General features: G+C 42.9%; 2 protein-coding genes across 7 annotated transcripts in view; both read left to right on the top strand.

Annotated features, from left to right (window-relative positions):
- LOC110300542 (A disintegrin and metallopeptidase domain 3) overlaps positions 1–2,390 on the top strand; it is a 50,042-nt gene extending 47,652 nt beyond the window's left edge. For 2 of the 4 annotated variants that reach the window (XM_021170755.2, XM_021170753.2), the window contains one exon: positions 1,661–2,047. The gene's annotated coding sequence lies outside the window, so the exon portion shown is untranslated. Of the gene's footprint in view, positions 1–1,660 lie in introns of all 4 variants that reach the window. The other 2 variants (XM_021170754.1, XM_021170757.1) reach the window with 2 other exon arrangements.
- A 1,875-nt stretch (positions 2,391–4,265) lies between these two features.
- Positions 4,266–15,091, top strand: part of Adam18 (ADAM metallopeptidase domain 18) — a 67,199-nt gene continuing 56,373 nt past the window's right edge. For 2 of the 3 annotated variants that reach the window (XR_002378536.1, XM_021169912.1), the window contains exons 1-6: positions 4,266–4,375; positions 4,910–4,986; positions 6,738–6,793; positions 10,569–10,647; positions 11,456–11,532; positions 13,448–13,616. Coding sequence is in view for 2 of the 3 variants with exons in the window: in XM_021169912.1 (XP_021025571.1) it covers positions 4,324–4,375; positions 4,910–4,986; positions 6,738–6,793; positions 10,569–10,647; positions 11,456–11,532; positions 13,448–13,616 (510 nt within the window). In the remaining variant the exon portion in view is untranslated. The remainder of the gene's footprint in view (positions 4,376–4,909; positions 4,987–6,737; positions 6,794–10,568; positions 10,648–11,455; positions 11,533–13,447; positions 13,617–15,091) is intronic. The other variant, XM_021169913.1, reaches the window with a different exon arrangement.

Raw genomic sequence — 15,091 nt, 5'->3', positions numbered from 1 at the left:
CTGAACGGTCATCTGGGTAGCTGTTGGTGGGTGGGGGTGGTGGGGTTGTGCGGTGGGAGGGTAGTGGTAGTTTGACCTTTGATCCTTTGTAGGGGATGCAGCCGCTGGTGCTGGGCAGAGGGGCCTGGGGAGTACTTTTTCTATATAATATTGAGTAGGAAAAATTTCTTTGGCATTGCTTCTGTTTCCTGTTGGCTTTTTTTCTTTGTTATTTCTTTTATTTTTATATTAAAATAGAATTATATCATTATCCCCTGCATTTTTTCTCTCCAAGTCCCCTCATATATCCCCTCCTTGCTCTCTTTCAAACGCATGGCCTCTTTCTTCATTAGTTGCTGTTACACTCTGTCTGCACATGGTTAGCTGTGTGTATGCTTCCAGAGCTTGTTAACTGAGCGGGGATAACCACTTGTTGTGATCTTTCTTGGGTAAGACTGTTTCTCCTGCTCTCAGCATTCCTTTGTTACCTGTAGGTGTGTGTGTGTGCGTGCATGCGTGTGTGTGTGCGTGCGTGTGTGCATGTGTATGTATGTGGGGGGGGCGGGGTATTGAGTATGCCTAAGCTTCCCCTTGTCTACTTTAGCATGCCTGTTGTTGTCCTCACCCAGCTAGTCATGGTAGTGGAACTTTCTGGGTGCAGCTGCTGACATTTCTAGGAGACACACTGTCACAGACAACTCCATGACCCTCTGACAGCCTTTCTGTCCCCTACTTTGCAGTGTTCCCTGAGCCTTAGGTAAGGGAGGTGTTTTTTGTAGACTTATCCCTTAGGACTGGGCTCCTAGACTCTGCATTTTGATTGGTTGTGACTTTCTATAATGGTCTTCATCTGTCATTAAGGAGACAGTTCCTTGATGAGGGGTGGGAACTACACTGATCTAGCATGACAGATGTTTAGAGTGCAGCTAGGGATAATGCTGGTTTAGTAAAGTGTTTGGTTCTAGGTTCTTCTTTTTGACACCCATGACTTCACCCATCCTGGGCAGTTGGATTGGTTTCCAGTATTAGGCACGGTTTCCCTCTGGTTGAGCAGGTCTTAAGTCCAATTAGAGAGCCATTGGTTGCCACCACAGTGTGCGTGCCACTACTGCACCCTTAGGGTTATTGTGCCATGATGGTGGTGGCTGTGATCCATGGATATCAAAGCTGGCAAGGGGTGTTGTTCATTCCCTTCTTTTGAAAGTTTGCATGATGTGTCTTTTTGGCTGTGTGAAAGCTAGTCCTCAGAAAGGGGGCATTCAGATCGTCCCAGCTCAGGGGCCTCTGGGTCCTGTGCCTGAAGAACACTGTGTTTTCTGCGATCAAGACTTCCCTTCTGGATGGTTTCCTTTCACCCGTGCAAAGTGTATAAAATACAATGGAAACAGATAAAGCTCATTTGACAACACACCCCTTTTCTGCATCCACTGCAAAATAGTCACAAACAAAACCAAGACAAACTGAAAACAACAGCAGCAGCAACAACAACAACACAACACAAAACAATCACTCAGCTTTACAAATCATAGGCACAGAAGGCCAGAGCCAGTCATGCACTTGACGCTAATTTATGGTATTAGTTAATTAAGCTTCTATTGTATAGCTTTTTAATAATGATGAGAATGTAGCCTTTCTACTTCTTGTGTCTTATTTATTTATTTATTTATTTATTTTACAACAGCAGTTATGCAACATCAAAGCCACAACAGAAGAAGACCACTACCAAGAAGCTCACTGTTCTGTGGTCTGATACAAGAGCAAGAACTAGCCCATCTCTTTCTCTGTGGCTTACTGTTTTTGGTAATACATGCCTCCAAATAAAGTCTATGGCTGACAGTATACAGATGCATATTTGCTGCTTCTTCCCTCTGAGCCAGGGAGATCAGCATTCTAAGCTGAGAAAATTCCACTACCTACGATTACTCCCTCCCAAGTGCCCAAAGCCAAGAGCAAGATCTATAATCCACTCCTCTCCAATCACACCCCAGCTCTGTCATTTCCCATTTCAAGATGCCCAGAGGGAGAGCTGATAGATGAGAACACTTTCTGTAGATCCCAAATAGTGACTGCATAGCATCCTTTCTCTCTTGAAGGAATTTCCTAGACTGAATTCCTGATCAAAAGTATAGATGAAGGCCCGATGGTTCCCTGAAAAACAGATGTAGTATGTTTCTTGATATTTGGTGTTGTATGGCTATTTCTGACGTGAAACATTCCTTCTGGTGGAAGGAGCTGTAAGGCAGGAAGCTCCCTTCCGGAAGTTGTATGACTGAGAGGCCCCTCCCTAGGTTTATTAAGCAGTGACTGCCAGGACAGAGGAGGGGTCTCTTCAGCTGCCTGTAAGACAGACAAGGAATTCATGAGCTGTGACCCACGCTCACTCCAGTGGGCCTTCTGACTGAGGCATCTGCCGTGGTCATACAAGTAACTTCAATAAACGAGCTGGTTCAACATCCTCGTCTTGGGCGGAATTGTGTCTGTCGTCTGCGTTGAACTTTTATTCCTAATGTTTGGTAAGCCTGAATTCTGCAGGTTACTTGCTGAAGGTGGGCTTTCTGCGGATGATTTTTCTTGTGGCCTTCAAAGTCCTAATCTTCTCTTGGCTGAGGCCAAGGGTGCATCTCCATAGACCTTGAATATTATGCTTGGGTTAAGTGTTCTGTTGGTCAACCTCAAGCTTGGTCGTGTCCCCAGAACCTTCACCCAAAGCAAGCAAGCAAACAAACAAACAAACAAAAAACAAAACTACCCAAGGTTCATCTAATAAGTCCAAATGCTCCTTTTCCAAACATCGTTAACTAATAATGGATATGGGTAGAACACCCACCCAACACAGCACTGGTCAGCCTGTAAAAGAACAGACCACAAATATCACTATAAAATGGGTGAACCCTAAAGTCATCATGATAAAAAAAAGCTAATCAGAATGACTACATGTCACACATTTGTAAAGGTAATTAGTTTAGTAAACTAGGACACTGGTGTCTGAAAACAAAAATAATGGCGGGGTCAAGTCTGTAAGACATAAGTGTTTCTCTGGGGGTAATAAACTCTAAAATCCACCATCAGTGATTATACATATTCACAAATATGTTGCTACCACACACTTCTATGCCTCAAATGAATCCTGTGACTTCTGACAAAACATGGTTGCTTAGAAAACACAGTTTTATAATTCTATATTCCCCTTGTTCTCATTGCCACTAATAATGAACCATGCTAACTATGGCACTGCCTTATGTTAGTAATAACCCTAGCTATTACGACCTAGGTAGAGTAGGACCTAGCTGACTGAGTTTTCATGGTGACCTAAACTTACTACTTTTGTGGCCCTTGTCATTGTCACTCCATACAGGAGGGTGTGCTGTAGTGGGAGAGTTGAGAGTCAGAGACACAGGAGAGATGGGCTTTGCTTGTATGGAGTTGGACATTCTTGGGAAAGCAGATGGAGGTGGGATGTCCTCTGTCTGCTGTCTCTATAGGCGGGTAGTTTCCCTAGCTCTCCTTACCCAGCTGCCCTTCTCCTCTCTCTTTCCAAGTGTACAGTGGCACCATGCTGACTAGTTTCATGCCAGTGTGACACAAGCTATAGTCACATGGAATGAGGGCCTCCCAATTGAGAAAATTGCTCCATCAGATTGGGCTGTGGGCAAATGTATGGAACATCATCTTGATTGATGATTGGCGGGAGGGCCCAGCCTACTGTGAGCATTGCCCCTCCTGGGCAGGTAGTTCTGAACGCTATAAGAAAACAAGCTGAGCAATTGATGGAAAGCAAGCCAGTGAGCAGCACTCCTTTATGGTCCTGCATCAACTCCGGTCTCTAGGTTCCTGCCCCGACTTTCCTGAAGGATGGACTCTAAGCTACAAGATGAGACAAACCCTCTCTTCCTCCTGTTGCTTTTGGTGATGCTGCTATAGTAATAGACACCCTGAGATAGTCACCATTAACAAAACACACTGCGTTGTAAGATATCCTTCCCTGTTTATAAGCCAGTACAGCAAGGAAACAAGACAACAGAGCAGCGCTTTATGCTTTGCGATTAGACCAAGCTCCGTTTACTTCTTGGTCACGCTGGTAATCAATAGGCGGCATTTCTAGTTTCCTTTTCATCTTCCACCACAATAAAAAAGGACAGAAAACCGCCAAGTTAAAAGAACAAAAAAATCACCAAGCGATGCCTGCTGCGAGGGCCTGGGCCAGAAGCTGGTGTTGGTTCTGGGCCAGGTGGAGCCCCTGAGCCTCTGGCGAGCCCCTGGTGGCCGCTCTCCCACGCTGTCCACGTGCCCCACGGCTGCCAACGGTCTTGAGCTCAGCTGAGCTTCTTGCACTTGGACCCAACCATGCCTCTGCTCTTCATACTTGGGGAGCTTGCCATGCTGTTAGCCCGCCTCGGTAAGCCCCTGCGAGCCCTTTTGCTTTCCCAGAGTTGAGAAAGGATAGCACGGGGCTCCTGTATTCCCTCTGGCTGATGACAGTCTCCATCTTGCCCGTCTCCAGCCCCAACCCTAGCCTGAGCCAGCTGAACACAAGATAATCAAGGTGGCAATTGCTCTGTCTTTGTGCCTGCACCAACAGCAGGAAAAAACGAGTCTTCTGAGATCAGGGCATCCTGGGAAGCATCCTGAGATGCAAGTGTCTGTTACCAGTGCCCTCTGCTTGCTCCCCAGAGCCCCGTGAGAAAACAGCCTCAGCGTGCTTCTGAGGAGGAACAGGGCTGCCGGGTTAAACAGCAGCCATAAATTTTGTCCTTAAATTTTTATCGAAACTCCTGTATCGAGGAAGGGCTTTTTACAAGTAAGTTTGCCAACCTCATCAGAGACGCCTGGCGAACTCAGGAACACGGCTTGGAATGGGACTACCACGGATTCAGGAAATAAACCAAACCAAATTTAAAACCCGACAACAAAATATACGTTTTTACTGCAGATTCGGAAGGAATATGCCTGCATATCACAGTGCCGCAGAAGATAGAGCCACGTGAGGGCGGAGCTGCAGAAGGGAAGGTTAGTCTTCGGAGCTGTTTCCTGCACCCTAGTCACAGCTGAGGGCCGGCCACCTTCTGCTGACTCCCAAAGCACCCTAGGTTGTGGTCACTTCAAAGAACAGCCTTCTATGTCTTTCTTTGAAGCTGCCACCCCACCCTTGTCTCTCGTGCCAGATCCCCTTTCCCACTAAAAGTCATTTTTGTTCTTAAATTTAAAGAAATAGTGATGATTTTTGTTGTCTCAGGTCACTTTTGTCCTATCTGCTGATGTCAGAACATTTCTCAGTAATCATTTCGGTAGGGAAAAAAAATCAATATAAAAAAGATTAACATAAAACCTACATGACGAGGACCCGATGTGCAAATTAAAGGCTTTGTTAGTAGAGAAATTGGTTTGCAGTAAAATTTAGAACATGTGAAATTAGACAAATGTCAGCATAAGCTAAATTAAGTTAGAGAAATATATATATATATACATATATAATAAAGCTATATAAATATATAACTATATACACATTTAACTACAAATTTGGCGGTTTTCTTAAGTTTGGAGTTTGGTATTCCTTTGTATTGATTGGCAATGAAGTATCCACCGGAAGCCTCCTGAGGGGAAAGTAAGCATTCTTCCCTTTAAAATTTCTTAGATATTTGTCACATCAGGGGAAAAAGTCTCATTATAACAAATACTTTTTAATATTTTATTTTATTTTGTCTGTGTGCACGTGTGTGATGAGTGCATTGTGTGAGTAGGATGTGTGCATGTGTGTGTGTGTGTGTGTGTGTGTGTGTGTGTGTGTGCGTGTGTGTATGTGCAGTCAGCAGGTCTAAAGTAAACTTAAACAACAAATACCCACCATGGCTACTGCTTGGTATGTTTGCAGGGCTGTTTGTTATCTGAGTCAGTTGCGGTCAGTCAGAGTCAGTAACTCAATCCCTTGTGGAACTCTGTTAAATATTTCTGTAGTGTATCACTCATTCCTTCCCAGGCTGTGCTTTCTGTGTTGTTTAATAAATGTTATTTCCAACATTAATGGATGATTTTTGTTGTCTGAGGTCACTTTTGTCCTATCTGCTGATGTCAGAAAATGATGTTCAAAACACAGGCATACAAAAGCATTCTTCCCTAGGTCAGGGACATGGCACTTCTATAAAGCACTTCCACTCCTCCACACAGGAGGAGGAGGAGAGGAGGAGGAGGAGGAAGAGATGAGGAGGAAGAGGAAGGGAGGAGGGGAGGAGTGGGAAGGGGAGGACGAGGAGGAGGAGGAAGAACATTATTGTTCCTGATATTTGGAAGCTCCACCCCTGGGCTGTAGCATTTCTCATGGCTTCTTGTCTGTGTAGTCTCTTATGCTTTTTTCTCCTTTGTAGTTTTACACATTCTGTTTTACATATTTTATGTATAGTATAATATACATATATTTATAAATCATTTATTAGTTCATTACATTTGGCATGTAACATAAGTTCTCATTGATGCCTTATTTTTATTAGAAATTATGCTTTTCTAGCCAAAAGAAATTGATAGAATATTAATAATGCAAAAATTATATTTTAAAAATATATTCTTTTGCAAATATTTCAATGTACACACTATATCACACTCTTCTGAAATCAACTAACTCTAAAATATTACTAATTAATGCAATAGATCCTAAACGATGTTTATTTTTAATGTTCTGAGATATTTTTAATCAACAAGTGAAAAACCCTGTCTTACACTGCAGTCATCCTCTTTCCTAAATCATTTGTCAATCTGCTCTATTTTAGGTGACATACGTCATTACCATTGACGGGAAGCCCTACTCTCTGCATCTCAGGAACCAGTAAGATCTTCTCTTTCGGCAAAAGTAAAAAGTCTGTCTTTAGTTTTTATTCTCTTAAAGTTTACATGTAATATTTAAACTCAGTAGTGTCGTATAATGGTCAGTCAACTTTTCACTTTAGGACCCATTTGATCCTGAATATTGGGTCTGTGAGGCCTTTGCATTTACATTTTCAGATTTGTATTTTTAAATTGAGAAGTAAATAACATACTTGGAAATCTTCAATTATGTATTCCCTCGTAGCCAAGCATGGTAAGTTGCGTCAATTTCCGAAATCAAATACAGTGAATAATCAAGGGACTATTGTTGGGAAATTCAAGTAGTGCCAGTTTTATGGTGTGCCTATTACTTATGTGGTTCAAAACAACCTCCCTTGACATGGCTTACTTGTAAAAATATCCTGTGCCAGCTCCCACACCCTCAGTGTCATGTTTCTTTCCTTCTACAACAGGCCTCTTGCCATGGTGGTTGATCTCTGTCCCCACCCACAGTTCAAAGCCACAATCCATCTGTCCACATCCCCACTGCATCTTCTCAGCATTTTTTTAAAGATGTATGTATGTATGTATGCATGCATGCATGTATGTATGTATTTGAGTATACTGTGGCTGTACAGATGGTTGTGAGCCTTCATGTGGTTGTTGGGAATTCAATTTAGGATCTCTGCTCACTTTGGTCAACCCCACTCGCTCTGGTTGGCCCCTCTTGCTCAGGCCCAAAGATTTATTTATTATTATGTCTAAGTACACTGTAGCTGTCTTCAGACAGCACCAGAAGAGGGGCGTCAGATCTCATTACGGGTGGTTGTGAGCCACCATGTGGTTGCTGAGATTTGAACTCAGGACCTTCAGAAGAGCAGTCAGTGCTCTTACCCACTGAGCCATCTCACCAGTCCTCAGCATTTTTTATAGGATGGATCAGGCCATCTCCTCTGAGCCTTAGGGATTAACAAAGATAGGTGAGAACTGTTGCTTGTTGTCCTTTTGCTGTGTAGTTAAACAAAGCATTAGAAGTTACCCTTGGCCATGGCATCTGCCCACCTTACACCGGCCATTTCTTCTACAGTGTGTTCCACTGAAAATGATTGCAAACATTTGTAAAATTGTCCCTGCCTTCAGACTTTTTAACTGTGGTGGCTGTAGTTTAGTCTTCATTCCATCATTTACTCTCTACCTGTGAATGGCATTTGGCGTAGTAAGTAACTGGTCAGTGTCGCTCCCATAACATGCTTTCCCATCAGATCCCAGGACATCATCAGCCCCTGGCCCGGGTTTGTCTGTTACCAGCATTCCTATCCTTCTCTTTCTGTCTGCATAACCCCTTTGCAGGTTCTTCTTTGCCTGTCTGATCTGAGAATGTGAAATTAACCTTATTTCTAATGTGTATTCAGCCAGCTCGTGTTGCAGCTCAGTCTTGTGGCTGTCAGTGTACCTCACTGTGGCGGCTTGTAATTTATATCCATACACTATTCCATTGCAATAGATGCCACACCCACTCATGAGTTCCACCCTACTCAAATATTTGCTACATTTCTTGTTGGGAACTTGCTCCAAGTGAGCCTCTGATGCTGAGCTCATATCTGCACTTCTCATAACCGTCTTAGTAAATGGTATGTCGTTTCTTCCAATTTAAAAGAGAGAGGGGGGAAGAAAGGAAAGGAAAGGAAAGGAAAGGAAAGGAAAGGAAAGGAAAGGAAAGGAAAGGAAAGGAAAGGAAAGGAAAGGAAAAAGGGGAGGGGAGGGGAGGGGAGGGAAGGAAGAAGGAAAGAAAAGAAAAGAAAAGAAAAGAAAAGAAAAGAAAAGAAAAGAAAAGAAAAGAAAAGAAAAAAAAGAAAAGAAAAGAAGAAAAGAAAAGAAAAGAAAAGAAAAGAAAAGAAAAGAAAAGAAAAAAAGAAAAGAAAAGAAAAGAAAAGAAAAAAAGAAAAGAAAAGAAAAGAAAAGAAAAAAAGAAAAGAAAAGAAAAGAAAAGAAAAGAAAAGAAAAGAAAAGAAAGAAAAAAATCTCCCTGTGATCAACCATGGCATCTCTCTCCCTCCTGCCTTCCCCTGGGACCAGAGGGTGATTCTGTCCCATGTGTTTACCCTTAAAGCATATGACAATGTGCCTCCACCACAGGTTCCATCTTCATTCAAGACTCCATCAGGGAGGGCCTAAGTGACAGCATTAACCTTCCAACTGCCCTTGGCCTCTGTGAATTTGCCATGTTGAGCACTGAGTTTAGCTCTTTGTACTGGGTAGCTGTGTGTGTCAACTTGATATAAGCTCTTGTTATCACAGAGAAAGGAGCCTCTCTTGAGGAAGTGCCTCCATGAGATCCAACTATAAGGCATTTTCTCAATTAGTGATGGGGGGGGGAATTGTGGATGGTGCCATCTCTGGGCTGGTAGTCTTGGGTTCTATAAGAAAGCAAGCCAGGGGAAGCAAGCCTACAGTAACATCCCTCCATGGCCTCTGCATCAACAACTGCTTCCTGACCTGCTTGAGTTCCAGTCCTGACTTCCTTTGGCGATGAACAGCAGTGTGGAAGTGTAAGCTGAATAAATCCTTTCCTACCCAACTTGCTTCTTGGTCAAAGTACCCATGGAAGGAGTTACAGAGACAAAGATAAGAGCTGAGACAAAAGGAATGACCATCCAGAGACTACCCCACCCTGGGATTCATCCCATATACAACCACCAAACCCAGATACTGTGCCAGAAAGATTTTGCTGACAGGACCCTGATATAGCTCTCTCTTGTGAGGCTATGCCAGTGCCTGGCAAATACAGAAGTGGATGCTCACAGTCATCTATTGGATGGGACACAGGGCCCCTAAAGAAGGAGCTAGAGAAAATACCCAAGGAGCTTAAGGGGTGTGCAACTCTATAGTTCAACAATATGAACTAACCAGTACCCCCCTGAGCTTGTGTCTCTAGCTGTATATGTAGCAGAGGATGGCCTAGTCGGCCATCAATAGGAGGAGAGGCCCTTGGTCTTGCAAAGATCATATGCCCCAGTACAGGGGAATGCCAGGGCCAGGAAGCGGGAGTGAGTAGGTTAGGGAGCAGGGCAGGGAGAGAGTATAGGGGACTTTCGGGATAGCATTTGAAATTAAATGAAGAAATTATCTAATAAAAAAAAATGTTGGTCTACTACTATCTTCATCTGTCCCAGCCCCCATCAGTTTTCCCCTTTGGCGACACAATCTCAAGGTCTTTTCTGTCACTCCACACTCCATTTCAGGCACAGAACCCATTGTTGCTTTTTGTATATGCAAACACATTTCTGGCTCAAGACCCTTTCCTTTTACACAGCCTTGTCTAAAAGTCCATATGGCTTGTTCTTTGTGTCCAGTGGTCGTCTATTTCATGAGCCTGGTTGTGTCTTCCTATATACTCTCGTGTGACTGCCACCATCTAATACCCAGGCCCTGTTGATTGACACTTAACAATATGTGACTCTGACTGACCGGAGGCTATGTCTTTTCCTCAATGTTACATTCTAGGACTCAGATGAGGACCCATCAAGTGATAGACATAGTTACTAGTTTGTGTTTGTTCAATGAAGACATATACAGCAATCATTGATAGCGCTGTCTCAGTGACTTTTCTATCATTGAATTCTCTTGATTCTGACCATATACCAGTTGTTTTTAAAAATAGTATCAAGAATGATGACATACTAAAATTATTTTAATTAGTGTTATTATATGACTCTATTGTACTTAAATATAATTTTATTGATGTATATATTGATTTTAAGTTATGGCTTAAATTCTATTTATTCATTTACTTCTAGCTCACTTTTATCCCAGAACTTTTTGGTTTACACATACAATGAAACTGGATCTTTGTATTCTGACTCTTCACACTTTTTGGTAATTATCAGATGTATTTGATATTTGTTATCTTTTTTATTGTTGAAGGGGATGTACAGCATAATGAGAAGAATACTTCTGTCTTAGCTAGGGTTTTACTGCTGTGAACAGACACCACGATCAAGGCCTCTCTTATAAGGACAACATTTAACCGGGGCTGGCTTACAGGTTCAGAGGTTTCAGTCCATTATCATCATGGTGGGAGCATGGCAGCATCCAGGCAGGCATGGTGCTGGAGTTGCTGAGAGTTCTACATCTTCATCTAAAGGCTGCTAGGAGACTACTGGCTTCCAGGCAGCTAGGATGAGGATCTTAAAACTCACACCCATAGTGACACACCTACTCCATCAGGGCCACACCTCCAGTAGTGCCACTCCCTGGGCCAAGCATATTCAAACCATCACAACTTGTCCCTTTGAGTCATTTGTTTTGATTGCTGAGACTAATCTCGGGGCTTTGCATGTGCTAAGAAAACCCTATCTTGGTGCTATTTCCCTGGCACCATGTTGACACTAATACAAATGCTTTCCTCCTTGGAAGTCTGACCTGTTCTATGAATGACCTTTATACATGGAAATGTCATGGGAAAGAGATAGAAATGTGGAGAAAACACACATGTGCCAAGTAAAGAGAGTGCCCAAAATCTTATTTCCTGAGACTTTGCATTAGTCATTCTATACAATTGATGATTTGATATCAAATTCATTGCTATCATGAACCTTCTGAGATATTTGACAACACATTTTGTTCTATTGTTAAAAAACAAAAACAAACAAACAAACAAAAACCCTGGTGACTTGTTTTTCAGGCTCATTGCCATTACGGAGGATATGTTGGTGAAGTGCCAAATTCCATTGTGACACTCAGCATCTGCTCTGGCCTCAGGTAGTAACATCACAGAGAGTGTTTCTATGTGAATATGGTGGGATATGCTTTAAAGTAAAACCATGACAGGTGGAAAAAGTCGAGAGGAACTTCTAATGTGGCTCTGAAAGTTTCTTCTCTAATGGCCTTATATTCATATCAACACCTGAATCTAAGTTGTCACTCAAATTAACCCAGCAGAGGACATCCTGACTGGGGGTGCTTCCAGGATGCTGGGCAGGAAGGGGTGGCTTGAGAAGTGGGAACATTAGAACACCTTAGAGGATATCGTTTTATTTTTTGTCATTATCTCGGCTATGGAAAAATGACCTTCATTGGTCATTTAAATCTAATAGGCCCATACAATATGGTATGAGTTTGTAGCGTCATGCATGAGATAGCTAATAAAGAAGACTCATCAGTGGTCAAGTGATTTCACAGAGATGAGTAATTTCATCATTCCTGTGGGAAACACAAAAAACGTTTGTCAAGAGAAGATGACTCACGAACAGAGAGGATATTCTACAGGGCCCCCTTTCCATGTTGATGCCATTCGAGATGTCTATCCTCTATTCCATTTTTCCTTGATCTTACCTTGTAACCACAAGAACACTCTTCTAATTTTTATCAATTTCTAGGACGTCATCTTCCTTAATATATGGTCTTTATTATATCTACTATAGGTGTTAGCTGTGTGTCTCAGTCTCACGTTGGCATTTCCCTACAGCCACACAGAGCATAGCTAGAGAGTTTCTGCTCCCTAACTTTCTACTCTTACACTCTCTCCTCTTCCCTGTAGCTGTTTCCCTTGTAGCCTTCCTGATGTCACCCACTATTAAACACTGTTTTCTAGCCCATATTGGGAAAAAAATCAATACTTGTCTTTCTGTATATGCCACAGTTGGCTCTTATGAGTTATTTAATTCCACAGGTTTCCTATAGTTGGCATGATTTTTTTTTAAAGGCCAGCTTCTACTCATCTGTGTATAAACCTCCTATTTCCTTTGTGCAGTCATCTGATACAGACACTTAGGCTGATACCACACTTTGGCTACTGTGAGCCATCCTGCAGTGAACACAGGGCTAAGTTTCCTTTACATCCCCTGACTTTGCTCCCCTCTACATGCTGTGCTTTGGTCACGACACATCACCTTCCAGCTTGTGAGTTGAAAACCTATCCCAGGTGGTGTCACACTGAAGAAAAGATTTGGACCACGAGGACACTAATGTTGCTAATGGATTGATCCCTCATGCGTTCACAGTGGAGCGGCCTATGAGGTGGAAGAGCTTAGGCAGAGGACTTGGGTCACTGAACTTTGTACTTGCGGTATCTATCTTGTTCTCCTTCCCCTGCCCCCCACTTCCTGCCTGACATGAAGTGAGTGGCTGGCTGTTCTTTTATGCTTCCTTGAACCATGAGGTTCTGCCTGTTCACAGGCTCAGAAACAAGGCCAAGTGCTCGTGAGCTGGCGTCTCTGAAATCATGAGAATGATATAAATCTTCTCTGATCAAGGCTTCTCATTCAGGAGCTCTGTGTTGTGATGGTGGAAAGCTGTTGAGCATAGTGTTTACCCAGGAATGGAGTAGTTGGGCCCTTTGCTGCTTCTTTTCTGAGGATCTCCTACCGGTCCCCATAGTGACTGTAGCCATGACATCTTCACCAGCAATGTGTAAAGTCCCCTTCCCTCATCACTGCCTGCATTTGCTGCTTTTGATTTTGGTTTGTCTCTCCAGTATTCCCATTCCTGTCTTTCTATCTGCATTAACCCTTTACAGATAGCTTTATACCTGTCTGATCTGAGAATGCAAAAGCAAATGGGGGAAAAATGCATACGATCATTTGCTTTGCTGTGGTTTCTCCTGTCTCACATTTCAGGGGATAGCTTTGAGGGGGGCTGTGCATGGTTTTGATAATAATTGCCCTTCTACATTCAGGGGATTCCTGCAGTTGGAAAATGTCAGCTATGGAATTGAACCACTGGAGTCTTCAGCAAGGTTTGAGCACATAGTTTATCAAGTTAAGAGCAACAGCTCAGTGCTAGCAGGAAATGACAGCCATGTTTGGCACACAGACCAGCTTGATAAAGGCCATTTCAATGAGCAGGTAACGGGAAGGGTTCTCGTGATAAGCGACACTGGCAAACCATTCCCATCATTTGTCAGTCACGAAGGGGGACTAGTTAGCTGATGGGTGGAAATAATACATTTCACAGCTTTCTGTTCTACACCCTGACCTAAAGCATTCAAATTTCATATAACTTGGAAAATTACTGAGTATTATACTTGAAGTTTATTACTTTTACGGTATATTTGTAACATTTTCATCTTAACTATTTTTCATAGGAAACATTTGTTATTGGAAACCATTAAACAATGCAGGAAGATTAGCCATTATTTTCAGTAGCCTGTTGAAAGTGTTTTCAATGTTTCATATGTAGCTGTACATACTAATTGAACATGGTTTACATACTAGTTGAACACATATTCTAAGATAGGCAATTGCTTTTGTATTACTAAAGATAGAAACACTAGTAAGCTTTAACAGCAATTAAACTGTGATTTTAAAGGATTCACTAGGATAGGTGTCCTCCCTGCCCGGGAGAGCTTTGACTGAGCATCGGTGGCAGACATCTTGGCTCCGGGACTCTGCTGAGAGTAGTCTGCACAGGTGAGAGTGTGGACTACAGAAGCTAACAGTTTCTGGGACAGGCAGGAGCCACAGAGCTTCTGAGGCATCCCCCTTTTCGGGTTCCAGACATCCGGGCACCTACCCGGCCAGAGGATAGGTGTCCACCCGGCCGGGAGGGCTTTGACTGAGCGTCAGTGGCAGACATCTTGGTTTTGGGACTCTGCTGAGAGTAGTCTGCACAGGTGAGAGTGTGGACTACAGAAGCTAAGAGCTTCTGTGACAGGATGAAGCAACACAGCTTCTGGGACAGATCCTGTTTTGGGCCATTATCTTTGGCCAGGAGGGAGGTCCGAATGCCAGATATTTGTGCACCTTCCCTGTAATCCTCTTACAGGAGCTTGCCTGCAGAGAGTGCTCTTACCACTGGAAGTCAGAGGAGAGATCTAGTCTCCCAGGTCTGCTGATAGAGGCTAACAGAATCACGAGAGGAACAATATCTAACCAGAGAAAACTAAATCAACTAACTCCAGAGATTACCAGATGGCGTAGGTAAATGTAAGAATCTTACTAACAGAAAACAAGACCACTCACCATCATCAGAACCCAGCATTCCCACCTCGTCCAGTCCAGGGCACCCCAGCACACCCAAAAACCTAGACCCGGATTTAAAAGCATATCTCATGATGATGGCAGAGGACATCAAGAAGGACTTTAATAACTCACTCAAAGAAATACAGGGGAACACTGCTAAACAGGTAGAAGACCTTAAAGAGGAAGCACAAAAATCCCTTAAAGAATTGCAGGAAAACACGACCAAAGAGGTGATGGAATTAAATAAAACCATCCAAGACCAAAAAAGGGAAGTAGACACAATAAAGAAAACCCAAAGTGAGGCAACACTGGAGATAGAAACCCTAGGAAAGAAATCTGGAAACATAGATGCAAGCATA

The sequence above is a fragment of the Mus caroli genome, chromosome 8 (assembly GCF_900094665.2).
Source record: "Mus caroli chromosome 8, CAROLI_EIJ_v1.1, whole genome shotgun sequence".
NCBI lineage: Eukaryota > Metazoa > Chordata > Mammalia > Rodentia > Muridae > Mus > Mus caroli.
Note: the sequence above shows the minus strand (reverse complement) of the source record. Positions and strands in the feature narration are given on the sequence as shown.